At 39.6% G+C, this 17,450-nt stretch overlaps 1 protein-coding gene across 2 annotated transcripts in view; it reads right to left on the bottom strand.

Moving 5' to 3' along the window:
- Nucleotides 1–15,656, bottom strand: part of adamtsl4 (ADAMTS-like 4) — a 45,381-nt gene extending 29,725 nt beyond the window's left edge. The window contains exons 1-2 of one of the 2 annotated variants that reach the window (XM_077721276.1): nucleotides 15,480–15,656; nucleotides 1,421–1,484 (exon numbers count right to left, since the gene is read on the bottom strand). Coding sequence is in view for 1 of the 2 variants with exons in the window: in XM_077721275.1 (XP_077577401.1) it covers nucleotides 1,421–1,484; nucleotides 3,595–3,617 (87 nt within the window). In the remaining variant the exon portion in view is untranslated. Of the gene's footprint in view, nucleotides 1–1,420; nucleotides 1,485–3,594; nucleotides 3,780–15,479 lie in introns of those variants that run through there. The other variant, XM_077721275.1, reaches the window with a different exon arrangement.
- Nucleotides 15,657–17,450: the final 1,794 nt, after the last annotated feature.

Raw genomic sequence — 17,450 nt, 5'->3', positions numbered from 1 at the left:
CCAGTTAAGTGACCCAACATCAACAGGTGCCGACCATGAATTAATGGAAATTATGGGAAATTACATAAGTAAAATGAACTAATGGTAAATGATGGCCACACAGGTCCAATCAGTTTAAAGTGGGAGGTGTGGTAGCGAATGAACTACCATATGTTCGTTAAACTTTGACACAAAAAAGGTTTAAAGGCCAAATCAGTGTTTGTGTTTCCTTACATTATTGAAGCATAGCACATATTTCACATGAGATAAATCTCATAGCAACCCATCAAAAAAAGGCATGAGGAAACACGTCCATCCTGCCCTGAATACCATTAAAATTGCAATGAATTTCTCTTCTTTCCTGGTTGGTGGAGGATGACCCCCCAATAAAAAGGGACTGAACCCATTTTAATTGACCAAGAGGGATCCATCAAGGCTCAGAACCAATGGAAATATTTCTTTGCCATTCGTTCCAGCCGAATCAGCATGGACAGTTTAACCAAAGAGCTTTTTGCAGGAAATAAGAAGCACCTGACTGCAATCTACTAATTCCACTTGTAGGACACAAAATTGGTGGAAAAAAAAGTGTCCTCTTGATGGTTTGGAATGAAATCCTGCACTCACTGCAGCCCTCTGTGGAATAGTTTGCCCACTCAGGGTATTATACTGTATATTCAATAATGATTATGTATCAACATTCTCGATACTTTCCTTCTCGCTATCCTCTGAAAATGCTTTTCTGTCCAGTTGGATTTTCTAAACCACATGTGTCAAAGTGGCGGCCCGGGGGCCAAATCTGGCCGGCCGCATCATTTTGTGTGGCCCGGAAAAGTAAATCATGAGTGCTGACTTTTTATTTTGGGATCAAATTAAAATGAAGACTATAGATGTATATTAAATTTCCTGATTTTCCCCCTTTTAAATCAATAATTGTAATTTTTCAATGAATTTTTTTCTGTTTTTAGTTTAAAAGTCATTTTGTAAAATCTAAAAATATATTTAAAAAAAGTTCAAAAAAACATTATTTTAGATCTATAAAAACCTAATATTCAGGGCTCTTAATTCAGTTCTTTGAATCTATTTATATAAAAAAAATTCTAAATATTATATCTAAAATGGTCCTACCCACATGAAATCAAGTTGACGTTAAAGCGGCCCGTGAACCAACCCGAGTCTGATACCCTTGATCTAAATATACTTCATTCTGACTTGAAGGAGGCTCCAACGTATGGCTTATACTGCTTTATATCACAAAAAAATGTGTTCCTCTGAAGACTCGAGACACGTTGCGATCAAGTCGAGCCGCCAGGGACGGCTTTAAAGCGAGCCTTCCGATTATTGTGGGCTAGGGAAACAACTGCGAAACGTTTGATGGCTTCACCTTTCACCTTGCAACCAGGCAAAGTCAATGACTGCAGTGTGTGATGAGCTCATGACTCACCTTCCGCTTGGCAGGCTTGGTCACGGAGGTCACGACCCCCACAAAGGCCCACAGCGCATAGAGCCTGGAGGAAAAGACCAAGAGAAACGGAAGCATTAAAAAAAAAAAAGAAAGAAAAAATCCACCAGCGACTGAATGGAGTCTTTATCCTGTGACAGTGACATAAATGAGTTTTAGTTATGATTGCACGCCACAGGTGGTAGGCGGGTGGTCTACTGCGGGGGTTGAATCAAAGTTGATGTTTCCCTTCATGTTACCACAGGCAAATATCTCCATCAGTGTGGGAAAAAGCCTAGGAGGCGCTAACATACTAATGGGTTTCAACAGAAAGCATGTTTTTCCTTCGCATGCCTCTTTCCGCGATCCAACACACCCCGTGGATGAACTACACACGCAAACACTGGCGGGAACAATCAGTCAAATGGCTAAAATTCATTTGGGAACGTGCTGGACCACTTTTTTTTAATCTTTAGAGTTTGGTGTTGAAATATTGTATTGGAGAATGCGGTTTCATTTGGAATTTTGTCCTTTTTAAAGTGTAATTACTTGCAACAGATTGCAAATAAACAGAGGCAAGAGAGTTACTTGGTTTTCTTGAAGGGCGACTTTGGTTACCTTTAATTGCGGTTGGCTGTGGTTTCTGGTTTGGAGTGATGTCTTGAAAAAGGGATTTTGGGTGCTTTAGGTCATTTGGAAAGTAGGGTGGCTCAAAAAAGTCGACTAGAACATTTCACTCTTGATTTGATGTTTTTTTTTTTCTTGGTTTTCTATACAGCTGTGCATGGTTTAGGTCCCAAATTCCCAGTAAAGGTCGTAAAAGCATATATTTGAACAGGGGTGTGTACACTTTTGATATCTATAATAAATGGAAACTATTGGTTAACTTTATTGACCTTCATTTTTGGTCATCTGTTACATTTTAGTTAAAACAATCTGAAGTTGACTTAAAAACATAAAACGTTCACCTTTAATATCTTTAGAAACTTTACTTTAAAGTAAGGCAAGCCTACATACTATGTGCAGAAGGCAATCCATGTATTCTGCCTGTTAACAGTGTTAGTATTTTGTGACATAAATGCTGTTTTTTATTGTATAAAAACGTCCTACTTCAAGTTAAGTTGACCTGACCTGTGTGATTTTCGCCTGACTTTATTTACGTTGAGTCAGCATTTGTTGTCGAAGCAATGTTTTTTGTGCTTTAAACCTCTGCTTCATTTGCTTTTTCTTTTCATTTTGGCTAGGACTGCCAATGACAGCACTAGTTGTCCAATCCAATGTGGCCGGGAGATGGAAAAGTTTTAGTGTGTTTTAAGAGAAAATGAAAATGAAACAAACATGAAATGATGCAAACAGCCACAGTTTTATATACAAACTAAATATGATAAGAAGCAAAGAGCCCCTTTCATTTTGGCTGGGAGCCACAGGTGGCCCGAGAGCCACATGTTTGCCACCCCTGGGCTTATCAATGCCTAAACTAATTACTTGTTGCAACCTGTAACAAAAACGTGGTGACATACTTGACAATTCCATTGAAATGTGCTTCACTTAGACTTTCTTTCTCTTAAGAAAAAAGTGTGACAAGTGATTGATGACCTCTCAAATGACCAGAAAATCACAAATTTGACGTCTACCACCGTTATTGGCCCCAGAACATCCCCTCTCCATCCCAGTTCCATTGAATTTGATATCTATCACTCTCTTTTGCATTTAAAGAACTTTTTTCCAAAGTATTCCCTTTTCCATTTTTCAATTTCGACAGTCAAGTGCGTTGGAAACAAGTGTTTAAAAGCCTTTCTGCCATGTTGACACGCTCCAAAAACGCCTGACTCCAACCCAAAAGAGTCCGTTTTTCTCTTTTTACTCTCTCCCAAAAAGAACCGCAAGCATCACCGAGGCGTGCAGCCCGCAAGCCACACTCAAGTCCGGGTAATTGCTCCCTTCTTCCCAGTGTGGTGGAGCGCCTTTTCCCCCGATCTACCCTGCAGCAAAGACCCACCGAGGCCGAAGTAAAGACCCCCTAAAGACCTGTGCAACTGTGACACATTGTTCCGATCCTACCTCTGGAATTTTAGGCGACCATTTTAACATCAATCCAGTGCGCCAGCAGAAAAGTGCAGTGCGTAAAAGCCACACAAAAAAAGTCCCAAAACAAGAAACGTGATCGAAGCGCGTACCTGAAGACAAAACCGAGCCGCATGCTCCACCAACTCCAGTCCAAATGTTCAGTCCAGTTTGGGGATCGATTATTGGGATGTGAGGAAAAGCAAACAATGAAGTGTCCAACTTCTTGTCCTCGCCTCTTCACTCTCCCTCTCTCGCTCTCTTTTCTCTCTCCCTCACTTTTGTGAGGGTGCGTGTGTGTGTCCCTTTTCCTCCTGTCACTGCCCGCCAATGTGCAAAGTGGGAAGTCTTCCCTTTCCCCCCTCACACACACAGACACGCACGCGCACACACATGCACACACGCACATTCGGCCAGTCAACTTTTTAGTATAGTTTTCTCCTCCTTAAGCAATAATCTATAAATCAGTGATCATTTCTAAGGTGGACATAAGTCCTGATTTATGCAGGACAGACAAGTGGACAACTGGTATTTAAAAGCTGACCATTAACCCTTTATAGAAAACTATTTCTGGTCATAATATTTATTGATTCATTCATGTTCTGAACCACATTCTCCTCACTAGGGTTGTGGGGGTGCTGGAGCCTATCCCAGCTGACTTCAGGTCAGAGGCGGGGGAAACCCTGAATTGGTGGCCAGCCAATCGCAGGGCACGAGGAGACGGACAACCATTCACGCTCACACTCATAGCTGGGGATGATTTGGAGTGTACAATAAGCCTACCATGCATGTCTTTGGAATGTGGGAGGAAACTGGAGTACCTGGAGAAAACCCACACAGACCCGGGGAGAACATGCAAACTCTACACAGGTGGACTCACATGGATTTGAACCCAGGACCTCACACTTCTGGGCTCTAGAAAATGACTTAAACTATGAAGATTGGCTGTAAATAATCTGGTTTCATTACCATTGACAGCGCTAGACGTCCAATCCCTCTCCATTGGGAGGGGCCAATGAACAAGCTTAAAAATGGATTCGAGATTTATCGCATTCAGTGGCACTGAAACAATGTAATGGAAGGATCTTGTCTAAGGTCCTTGGACTTGCTCCATTTTTCTGGGAATTGGTGCTTGCTGTCAAACAAATCATTTCTATGCTGGCCAAGTGAGACTCCCAGCTGTAGTAAATTATGATCGCCAATGAGACATTCATACAACTTGGCCTTGTCAAGTTATATTGAAGAAAAAAAAAGTTCTTTAGCTTAATTCATTCTGTAACTAAAAACCATATTTGACTTCCATTCTTTTTCTTTTGCAAATGAATCAAAGTGTTAACCTGTTAAAGCAACAACGTCCAAACAGATCTGGTCCTCCACATCATTTTCCACAGCCTACACAAGTAAATCATGCATCAATTTGATATTTTCTCAAAAATAAAAAGCATAGTCAAACTTTTCAAGCATCTACCCCTCCCAAAAGGGAATATTTTGGATGCAGCATTTGTGACAAAGACGAGGCAATAACATATAGCAAGTGTGGTTTTAAATTCCCACAACCATTAAAAAGCCCAAAATGAATATGCTATTGACGCCCAAGTGTATATGTGGGGCAGAGGCAAGTCGTAATGGAGGGATTCTACCACTGTCTCTGTCTCTGTGTCTGTGTCTCGCCCTTCCACACATACGCACACGCCAACACAACAAGCCCTGCCTCAGCTATCATAACTCTCCAGTTCATTCTAAGAAAGCTCTATTGTGCAGACCCGCAATGATCGTGGCTCATGATCCGCTCTTAGTCGGAAGTGGCGCGACGAGGGGGGGATAAAAAGTTTTGTGGGATACCATAGCGCCAATGTAAACATGAATGTCGTGCAATAAATTGGGAGGGGAGGGCAGTTCATATGCTTATACAGTGTTACATATAGAATTCCGTACTTGGTTTTACTATATACTCTGAAATGGAGAGGGAGGAGCAAACTAAGGCCAATGGGTCAACTGTGGCCTGCAGAAAATTTTGAAAATGTCATTGAATAATAGCCGCACAAGAAGCTGAAATTCAGCCTACATTTGGTTGTATTTCTCATCGTTAACACTAGGAGTAACTAAAAAAAAGTACATCTCTTTTAAGTATGAAAATCTGACAGAATATGGAAATCAATGAGGTAACTGTGGAATTTCACTATTTTGTTTCACGTAATTCCTGAATAAATGCCTTTTATTGTTATCGCACAATTGTACAATGAGGTAGAGTAAGAAATTAAAACAAGTATATTTTTTTTTTGTTCGAATCCGATTGCCTGTGTAAAAGAAATAGAAGTGGGAGGATTTTAAGATGGCCATTGCAACCTTTGATTTATCTGCAAACCGAGGAGAAAATAGCTTAGACACCCCCGCTCCATAAGATGCGTAATATGTGCAACTGGCCAAGTTATGATGCACTTTGACTCTTGCTGTCATAACCTGATCAACATTTCTAGTTAGAGTAATGACGTTTAGTGTAGAAATCTCTACGGAAGACACCGTCAATGCCAGTAATGTTTGTAAAGTCAAGCCGCAAAATGTAAATTCTACCCCTAAGTGTGTTTGTGTGTAGAGCACATGTGCAAATGGACACCACCCCAAGTGTTGACACTATTTTTATTTGCTTGTGATTCCCCAACATTCCCTGTGACTCACAACTAGTTTCCTCTTTTTCTTATTTATCATGTCTTATTGCCAAGATTGAGGACCAGAATGGATCAGTCAGTAAGAGAAAATGTTTTGATTCAAAACTTGGGAAGCACAGAGACAAAAATAAAGAAACTAGCAAGATTGAGCAATTTTGTGGTCATAAACGGAAAGTTCAAAGGTCTTATAATTATATTTACATAGGAGCCTTTATGTAATTCCAGTTGAGTGTCAATTCCATGCAAATAAACCATTAAAGTGAAAATTGAGAGAACTAAAAACAACCATAAACAGTATAAACATGAAAAACATTTAATTTCATGTACTTCCAATGATGTCAGACAAATTATCTTAACCTTTGAATTCAGAATAAAACAAATTAAGACAATTTGATTCATTCATTCATTCCAATATGTAATACAGCTCATCCATAAGGATCACAGAGACAAACAAGCCTACAGACCGACAATAAAACCTATAATTTACAGACAGCAATAAATACTTCTCTTAACTTAACATGCTGTGCCATGTTTCTAACGTAAGTCCTACCGTGAAGCAATATGGGGCTGATAAAGTGGTATTATAGCCTATTATCAGTGCATTTTTACAAGCATGACTACAGTGTAGACATCCCTGAGATTAGAGGCTCTATTTTTGTGCTATTTTAGACCAGGTGTTGGTATTCACCGAGGCACGTGCTAGCTGATGCAGTTTTTAAAAAAAGGGCAGTTTGTACCTTTGCGGGTGTAGTAAACACTATTTGCTGCCAACCATCGGAGCTCCTCTCAATCCCTATAAAGACTTACTGCAAATAGTGTGTCAAACTCCTAAACATTTTCATTCTTCTTTGGGCATAAAAAGCTAATTATGTTATCAGTCTTATTGTCTTGAATATTGTTTTTGTTATAGCAAGTTGGTTTTTCATATTGCTGTTTGTTTTATTTTCATTTTTCTTGTTGCACTTTCCCAAAATATAGAATTATAATTAAATTAAAAAAGAAAAAACACAGCGTCACTTGCACAAAATTCAGAATGCCAAAGCGTTTTTTTTTCTTTTGTGTTTCCAAAGAAATTTGATGCCTTCACTTAAACTGTGATTACTTTTGCTATATTAAAACTTCATAGTTTTAATATGTAAGGCACTGTTTTTCATCACAGTAAGTTACATTTCCAGCTCTATGATTTTTTTCACTGTCAGGTTTCATGGCATCACAAAAATGCATGTGAAGTCTATTTTTCCAGAGTTTCTGGGTGGAGGACGTGCAACAGCGAGAACCAGCAGCAGGTTTTAGTGATGCTTGCGTGCTTTGTGAGTCAGAGTGACGTCGGCTCCTCGTGACTCAGATTTCCTTTCAAAAGCATATTCGAATAGACTAGAATCACAAATTGAGAGGGCTTTTCCATGATACTTTCATCGGCAGCCAGTGCCCAATTTACTATAATTGCTGTGCCAAGTCAATTACAGTCTCATAATTCAGCTCTCATTTTGAATTGAACCTTACAACCTAAATTCATTACGTGTCATTGGCATTATCATCATTCTATAACCATTTTGGTTAAACGTAATGCTTTAGAGTATTTATATCCCTAAATTACCATTATTACAATATATTTTGGCATGCACCAATGATAGACACTTGAAAAATGACGCAATAGTGAAAAATATATCCACAGTAGTTCCCCATTTTTTGAGGTGTACCACAAAAACCGCAAAAAAATGATGTATAAATAATACATCACAGAGGAGAGAAAAGCCAGAAGTGGCAGAAAATCTGGGTGGAACACAAATGTGTAACATTGGGATAAATGTAAATAAAAAATAACTATATGATAATGTACAAAATGAGGAGAAAAAAAGCTGACAAAAAGATGAAAAAAAACATCTTAAACATCTCATTTTCGGAACCGCTTTATCCTCACTAGGGTCACTAGGGTGCTGGAGCCTATCCCAGCTTCCTTCGGCCCAGAGGCGGGGGACAACACCTTGAATTAGTGGCCAGCCAATCACAGAGCAAAAGGAGACAACCATTTACACTCACACTCATACCTAGGGGCAATTTAGGGCCAATCAGCCTACCATGCATGTCTTCGGCATGTGGGAGGAAACCGGAGTACCCAAAGAAAACCCACACAAGCCCAGGGAGAACATGCAAACTCCACACAGGTGCCCTCACCTGGATTTGAACTCGGGTCCCACACTGTGAGGCCAACGCACTAACCAATCATCCGCCGGGCCACCCTTACCCTAAACATACCCTTAAAAAATATATAGTATCCATAATATCTACTTTTTTCCACCCAAGAAATATAAAACATCTCCTTCACCTAAAACCTTGCCTAATTTTCTATAAAAGGTTAGCTCAAATACACATTTGCAATTTCATACATTCTCACATGTATGAAAAGCGCCATTGTCAGCATTCAGTAGGGGAAAGGTTAACTTGCCCCTAATGATTTTAAAAGTGTTCCGAGAACATAAATTGAAGTAAATGAAAGATGAGGGGAGAAAAAAAAAACCCTGAAAATAACGGCACCCTAAATCAACGTTCTGCTTCCTGTCAATGCTCCACAATGGTCGCCATGTGACGTAACTACAGTATAATTGACTTCTTTGCTCTTGGACATGTACCACACCCACTACAGCTACCAAAGCTTTTCTTGGCCTAGATGGCGATAGCGGCAGAGATTAGATCACATCAAAGGCCCGGCAACTTTAAAAGAGCCGCCTTTAGATTTGATGAATGTAAATAGAAACTGTCACCGGGAAAAATGAGGGTGAATTCCAGGCACATGTATAGACATATGTTGTATTCAAGTGGGTGTGTAGTGATTGTTATTAGTGAAGTGGATATCTTTAGACTTGACTGAAGCGTGTCTATCAGTAAATGCAATTAGTTGGAGGTCATTGCGGAGGCCAGCAGTACTCGCTGACCACTTATAGCAAGCGGTGAGCTACCGCCCTGTTTATTTGAGAGTGGGGCTTTTTAAAGTGGCTCCCGTGAGATGAATAATGGTAACGGGGCTTTTTGTTGCCTGGATCAGGGTCGTCGTAAAATTTACTGTTATGTAAAGTAAAATTTTCTTCATTAGAACATATTTAAATCAATATAATAGAAGTCTTTTCTCAAAGAAGAAAATTACTTAAAGTTGTCTAACAACGATGCCAGTTATGCGGTCTTCTTTAAGCAATAGATAACTAAAAAAATCATTTTGTTTCTTACATCAACCAATGTTTAATTTATCTGTTACTTAGTGTATTGTTTGTTCTGGATTTCTCATAAATTTAAAAAAGTACTGCTCAAAAATGCGACTTATAGTCCAGTGTGACATTTTTTTCACTTCCATTGTGCATTCTTTGGCTAGTGCGACTTATAGTCCAAAAATAAGGTATAATTGTATTTAGATTCATCTTTCTGACATTTGAGTTTCCATTTTTTACAATTAGGTACCGCAAAAAGAGCAAAGGGCAAAATTTTAAACGGTCTGGTCACGAAACTAGGTAACTTTTTTAAGAAAATGACAGATTTTTCTCGATTTTGGGGCTATATCTTGGTTAAATCGCTTCCCAGTGGGTTTAATTAAAGGTTCCTGGCTCCAAAAAGAATGACTGACATTCGGCATAGGACATCCAAACGGGCTTGAACAGAGACGAGCGGCGTTTGCGTGCCATCTCGGATGGCTGATCTGACTAATAGCCCTGTGCATCTCATTGGGTCAAAGCCCCACAGGGGTCATAAATCACTCCAAAAGTCTAACGTGTACCCCGCCACAAGACACAAACGTCGACCCCGAGGGGCGCCCTCCCTCTGTGCCGACTTTTACAAGTTCACCAGGCCATCGGGCAGAAGGTCACTTGCTAAGGGGGGGTCCGAGGGTTGTGGTGCCACTCTATGGCAAATGGGGGAGATTTAAGGGAGCGCAGAGTGAACGGGCGGCCGTGGAGACCAATGCGTCGTGGACCTAAAGTCTTCTCATTCCTTCGCTTAGCCGTGTTCGTTTAACCGTGACGACGACAGACGTGGAAATGCAAAAGGGAACGGGCGGGGCGGAAACTTGCTTCGGGGGAGATTTATTTCTCCGGGAAGGCCAAAAGGAGACTACAAGAAGCAACAGGACTTGACTTATGCAATATGGCCATTTTGCTTTTGTCATGTGTATGGATGACATGAAAAGTTATTCACATTTACACAAATGGACCATGTTTTTGTTCAGCTCCTGATGGCCGGGAGGGGTGGATCCCAGGCAGAGTTTTCATTTATATGTGTTCAGGGATAAAATACCTTAAGCACTTTTTCTTGTAGTATTGTTACTTTCACTATGTTAGCCTTATGACTGAATTCACTACTGGTGTATTTTCCACTTTCCGCCATAAACCTATTTTTCTTCTTGAAAATTCTCATTGTTTTATTCCCTAATTGTAATACTACACAACAACATTTGTTTCTTATTTTTTAATAACAATTTACTATAATTAGTACAAGAAATGCAGCCCTTTTAGTTCCATAATCGTTCATTTTCCAAATATTATGCTCTTAGAATATATATTTTTTAATATAACTGAAGGGTTTGTCATATTATTTTAAAACCTTGCTCCAATAATTCTACTAATCCAGTATTTTCTAAATGATATTACTGTTTTTTAAAGCATTCCACTGGTCATAGAGGTACTTTTTGCTTTTTTTCCAGTATAAATGAAACAAACTCTAGCAGTCATTTACATTTGATTTTTACGATAGACGCCCTTGTAAAACTTTAGTGCTCCTTGGGAAGAAAAAAAAAGGTAGACAATCCTCACTTCCTTCTTTCCAACATATTTCTACAAAAAGGGAGACTATCCAAGCAATGGTAAAACATTTATCCATCAAAAGGATTTACAATGGGAAGATCGTATGTCTGAGTAGTGACAGAATATGATATAAGCACTAGAAGAGGGAGTTGTTTTGTTTCAGGCCCCTTGTTGGTGGTCCAGAAATGAAAAAGAAGCAAGAAACTCCCACTTAAAAGATTTAGTAAAGAATAGATGCTTACACACTACGATACATGCAGGGCGGAAATCCCTGGAATCCCAAAACCACCGTGTGCCTGTAAAATGACCACAATGCGTCCCGGATTGCCTATTCATGCTGCAAGAGTACCGAAACGGCTACAGAACCACAAAATAGAGTCCGGTCAAAAAGATTGGGAAATTTATGACCCAAGTCTGGTTTTGCAAAGATGGCAGCCACCCGCTACGGGTATAAATATCATAAGAAAATGCCTATAAATGCAGCTAGAGTTTGTCAGAAGAAGAAATATCATGTAAAGAATTTAAAAAAAGGCAAAAAAGATAATTATATTACTCCAGTAAAAGAGGTGCATTTCACAAAGTGAGGTGGTAGTGTCTTAAAATCTGAAAATTACGGTAAATGGGATGAAATGAATCCAAATTCAGAAGCCAAAATACACCATTCCAGTTCTAATTATGGGAATAAACTTGGAACAATGTGACCAAACAAATGTTTTTTGGAGTTTAATTTGACTTTTGTCTCCAATTCCTTTCAATTCTATCTTGACATAAACCACATAGTTTATTGTCGTGGTGGCTTGGTGCAGCTGTGTATTTCGACATTTAGCACGTTGAAGGTGACAAGGACTCACTGGACTAGTGTGAAATCCAAAGTGGAGGAGCTGGCGTGGTCTGAGGGGGGCCGAAGAATGCACGGCGATGACGGACAAGGACACAAAAGGCGATGAAGAGAAAGGCCGCGGTCGTAGAAAAAAAAAAAGAGGATAAAAGGCGACGGCCAAAGAAAGCCGTAATGGCAGATTAGTCGGGAACCGGCCCGGGTGAAAAGGAGCCAGAAAAGTGGGGGAGGTGAAACCATTTATCCGTCTTAAATGGAGTCAATATTTGCTCCATTCCGCCTGTCCAATGCTGAGCGCCGTGTACAGTAAGATTAGAAAAACAGCTGACAATTTTACAAGTTTAAAGACAGTGAGCGCTTTCAGTAAGCGGCAGGTGGAGGGGAAAAAAAGGGTCTGGATGAGAGCCAATCAGAAGAGAATGGTCAGTGGCGAGACGAGGTCATGAGTGGCTGAGAGGTCACTGCCGAGGAGTCTAATTGGCTCACGATATGACCTTCTTCCAATTAACTGAACAAAGACGCTTTGTTAATGAGTCAGGGAACGCAAACAACGTTGTGTATGAAGGACTGTGTGAAAAAAGATGGACGCCAACACTACTACGAAAAGGAAAAAATAAAAAAAATAAAGGAATGAAAGAGATGAATCAAACAAATGAACAAGTTAGCACGTTTCTCCTCTTCAACATCGTGATAGCATCTAAAAAGCTAACAGCTCCATCCTTTCTATAAGTGTTTATCCAAGTATACAAATGTTGAGCAGATTAGCAGGCGGAGCGCGAGTAGGAGTCCCGAGCAACTGATGTGTAATTTGACCCCTCCTTTGGACGCGACTCGGGATAAAACGCAAAGGGAGGCCCCTATCACTTCAATCAATACTGTGTCCGAGCTACGCATATTCCCACACTAATTAGCATTTCATCAGAATAGCTTTACATATTATTCACTTATCTCATGTGAATACGGGGGTCTTGGACATTTAGGACCCCCATTGTGTGGCTGAATTTAAATCGAAACCCGAAAAAAAAAAAAAAAAAACTTCAACTTCCAATCCACTTGGAAATCAGAATGGCTGTCAATCCCCTCTCAGTCAAGTTTTTAGAATTAATGGAACCCACAAAAAAAGTCCCCAAACTTCAGCCACAGCTTTGTTATTCCAATTTTAAATCAATAATCCAGGCACATGAAACATACACGTATCAAATTGTTTAGATCTGATTTAGTCTCGTATGAATTGATCCGTCCTTGACTGGCAATCATTCTTCAGTGGATTCAAGTTACCTTCCAAAAGCAAGAGAGAGAGAGGGATCAAAACTTCCCAGGACGCCAATGCACAATTCTCAAATATGAAGAAAAGGGACGAAAGGAATATTCATATGGAATTTCACTGGTGTGGAAATGTTTTGGTTGTGCAGAAAGACAAAAATGGTACAGTAATCCCTTGAATATTGCAGTTAATGTAACCCAGACATTGACGCAATAAACAAAACAGGCGAAGTAGAATCACTCTTCTTATTACTACCACAATACTACTTCATACTTGTCAATTGCTCCCCTTGTAATGATTGCAATTCCCCTAATTAAGTGATAAAAAAATACTAATTTATTTACTCACTGAACTGAAACAATCCGGATTGCAGCCGAAATGGGTAAAACAAGCTCGGTTTTACAAAAAACATACAAAAAGAAATCCCCTAGAAACATTTATTTTGATCAAAAAATGAATAAAATACAGGAAAACATCTACGTTGACAGGTATGATACTTAGATCTGGCATCCTGAGACGTCTGTATGCGGGACACATTGTCTTGTCCACAATACTAAACCAGAGAGGGACACTACGACACTTGGCCTCTCTGAACAAGCAAATTCAAACCTGATGCTGGCCTCTTCCTCTCCGCGGCGACTGGCCCGCGGGAGGCGAGTCCAAAGGCAAATATTTGGGAATCGCTTTATTCGTCTAAACTGGCCTGAGAGTCAACATGACCCCGACCTTCCTGTGAACCCACGAAGCGCTCCCCCCCTGAGAAGGATTCAACAGGTTGGCTCCAACAATAAACCCTTTCACGCAGGAAGCCGCTTCTCTTATACGAAAGGTGTCACTAGGGAAAAGCGGGTCAGTGCGTGCAGCATAGCGCACATATTTCACATCGGATTGAGGCCAGTAAATACTGTAAGCTTTTGTCTGTTGTCTTACGAGTTATCTGCGAGTACTCGGTATCATCTCTCGGACCGACAGAGATCCATTAGCTCGAACGAAGAATCCTCCAGAAAGCTAAAATAGCGTCGAGAGTCAAGCGAGATCACCGAGGAGTCGGTCCAGATCAAATGAGAAACAACATACACTTCATTTTAATCTTACAGCTCACAGGGTTTGGGATAGGGATGCATTTTTTTTTTTTTATAAAGAGTGATCTGGCCAAAAGGAAGAAATTTAATATACATCTATACTCTTCATTTTAATTTGATCCTAAAACACAAAATCAGCACTCATGATTTACTTACCCGGGCCGCACAAAATGATGCGGCAGGCCAGATTTGGCCCCCGAGCCTCACTTTGACTTGTGTCTTAACTGATGCTGATAATGTTAGGAAGCATCTGGTCCTACATTGATTTTTTTAATGTACTCTATTAATTAATGTGGAAGGTAATGGAGACACGATCATCATCATTGCAGTTAATACACTGATGTTTGTTTGTTTAAGTGCTGTGAGAAGAGAAATATTTACTACTCTAACATACTGTTCCACTTGGCAAGGCTAAAAAGGCGCTATTAGGTGAGGACAAGGCTAGAATGGGCTATACAACATTTACAGTACAAGGTCACATAGCATAATTGTTCCTTTCAAGTAGCTCATCCCTTTTTAAAATCAGCACTCGATGAGATTTAAGTTAAGACTATTAAACTGTATGCTTTTATTGTCATTATACAAGTATAATGACATTTAAAACTACTACAAACTGCACAAAAAACAATAACAAGCAACCACACAAATACATAACAATAAATAATCAATAAATGACTAAAAAGTAAGTCACTGGGCAAATGTAATACCATCAGTAACTGTTCCATTCTCATGGAATATGTCAACAATGAGTATAATTAAGAGTAGGTACTGAATCACTGTCCATCATAGATCACAATTCACATATACTTTACTTCTATGACCAGTAAAAATAATAATATTAATGAACTGACCCAGGGTAAAATATTCTACACTAGCAGGCAACATAACAGTGAACCAAAATCTGAACACAATGTATCATTGCACCACTATTTGCTTCTCTTGGGGAAATTAATTAACACTGCATTGTTTCCATTAATATATGATATGCACAATCCTAACATGCACAGGTGCTATTTTAGATGAGATGCAATGCACTCACTGCATGCTTCCAGATACCAAATTAGCCTCCTATGTGGTAGTACAATACATACTCGGGTCAGTATATATACTATGGGGATATTGGTTTACTCAGCCACAATATAAAGAAGCCACAAAGCAAGGTCTTAACATCTGTTATATCAAACATGCTTTTAAAAAAAAGTCAACCTTCAAATCATCAGTGCAACCCTTAATTGCCAGTGAGATAATGTATTCAACCAAGCACAAATAACCCTAATAAACATGGTGGGTGGGGGGTGTATGTGGCTAATTACTTGCACAAATATTGAAAAGCCTTCATTGTGAAAGAGAGTTCGGGTCACCTGGGGGTCTCTGGTGTTGGGGGGTCACAGTATGATCATCTTAAGTAGAACCTTCTGTTGTCTGGGAGGTCTTGACTTCAGTATTGGTCACTTTTCTTTTCCCAAATTAGTCTCCTTTTTGAGCCAACCCTTTAAAATCCAAGGGTGGGCAAACTATTCCACAAAGGGCCGCAGTGGGTGCAGGCTTACATTCCAACTGCAAAAGAAACAAACTTTGCACAATTCTGGTATCTCAAAGTGCAATCAGTGAATTGCAGTCAGGTGCTTCTAATTTTCTGCAGAAATCTCATTGGATAAAGTGATTGCATTGGATGGGTTGGAACAAAAACCTGCACCCAGCGCGGCCCTTGAGGATCGGTCGGCCCACCCCTGCACAGCAGAAAGGGGTGTGGGGGGTGTATTTATAACAGGGTACAAGAGAAAGAAGGCAGGCAAGCCTATTTTGGGAGGTCAGGCTTTCAATCAGTCAGGCAGACAGGGCAGCAGTGATAGTGGGAGAACAATAGCACACTGCCTGTTTATCTTCCTCTGGGCTGGGCCGGAGGGTTATGCCTCCCGGCCTGGGTCGCTGTCACCCTGTCTCCATGCAGGAAATCAGCCGGGGACAAGAGTTAGAGTCCCCCTACCCCACCACCCCCGCATTCTCCCATTTGATAAAGCTGGATATTGCAGAGATTTGTTTAGTGGCATTTCTTTCGACTTCCGTTTCTCATGTCCACTATTGTTATGCCTAAAAAAAATCAAATTATGCATCACTGATAAGTGTTTTATGAAGTATGTACTGTATTAAATGCAAGTGAAAGCAGGTGTTGATATTTAAGTTTAGGAATTTCCTTAATTGCTACCTTGTTTAATTGTCAGTGTTCTCAAAATGTGTAAAATGTTTTGTAAATGCCAAGAATGTAAAGGATATTTGAAATGTGAAATGCACATTTGCTCTGAAAAGTGTCAAAATAACAGATGTGTGTGAAAAAGAAAACATGAATTGAAGAAAAAGTTATTTAATTTGGATTCATTTTCTATTATTCTAGTTGTACAATTACAGCCTAGGTATATTTATGAAAAGTCAACACACCCCTGTAGAAATGCTGTTTGTTATATCTCATATTTAAAAAAAGGCCAAGATAATCATCTCCCCAGTTTAAATACTCCAACTAATCCAAATAAATTCCAGATGTTTCAGTCGGGTCTTTTCATAATGTATTTGCAAATGACTTTTTGTAATACTATTACAATGTCAAATCATTTCTCTACAGGGGCGTGTTTCCTTGTATGTTTCCCAAGAATGTAGTACATGTACTGCATAAGTTTAACAGTGTATTTTTCAAGTGGAAAATCTGTTTATAATTGTACCCACTGAGGCCCCAGTTTCCAACATCAAGGGGGCAAACCTGCCCAAGCCCAAAACACCATGTTTCCGCTCCCACATTTAACTGGAGAGTTCAAGGAAATTTACAGTCAATCAAAAGAACAAATAGCCTTGCAGAAACAGCATGAAAAGCACTTGTTGACAAAGCACACATGAAGTCCAAGCCCATATCAAGTATTTGGAAGCAGTTGAAAGAACCTACCAGCAGTTTCTCAATCAGCTTTACCCAGCATAACTAGTGCCCAGAAGCAGAAAGGAGCACCCCGAGGTGCGTAAAGCCAAAGAAAAAGGAAAAAAATATTACTAAAACCTCAAAATGGAGAACATGTCTCAACACCATTTGTCAAATGTTGAGTTTCAGGGAAGCAGACAGCTGGATAATAAAGCTTAATACAAGAATTCATGCCCAAATTACAATATAGTACTAATTAGTCAATGTAGTTAAATATGCTTCCATAATAAATGATAAAAATGTGTTCCCTTAGTTATTATGGTTTAGGAAAAGGATAAGAAAATGTGTTACATTACATTAAAGAATATTAAAGTAATGGAAACTTTACAATTAAGAGTTAAGCAGTAAAAAAATCTGAGTTTCTGCACTA

The sequence above is a fragment of the Stigmatopora nigra genome, chromosome 7 (genome assembly GCF_051989575.1).
Source record: "Stigmatopora nigra isolate UIUO_SnigA chromosome 7, RoL_Snig_1.1, whole genome shotgun sequence".
NCBI classification, from domain to species: Eukaryota; Metazoa; Chordata; class Actinopteri; order Syngnathiformes; family Syngnathidae; genus Stigmatopora; species Stigmatopora nigra.
This window is presented reverse-complemented; position numbering and strand designations above follow the sequence as displayed.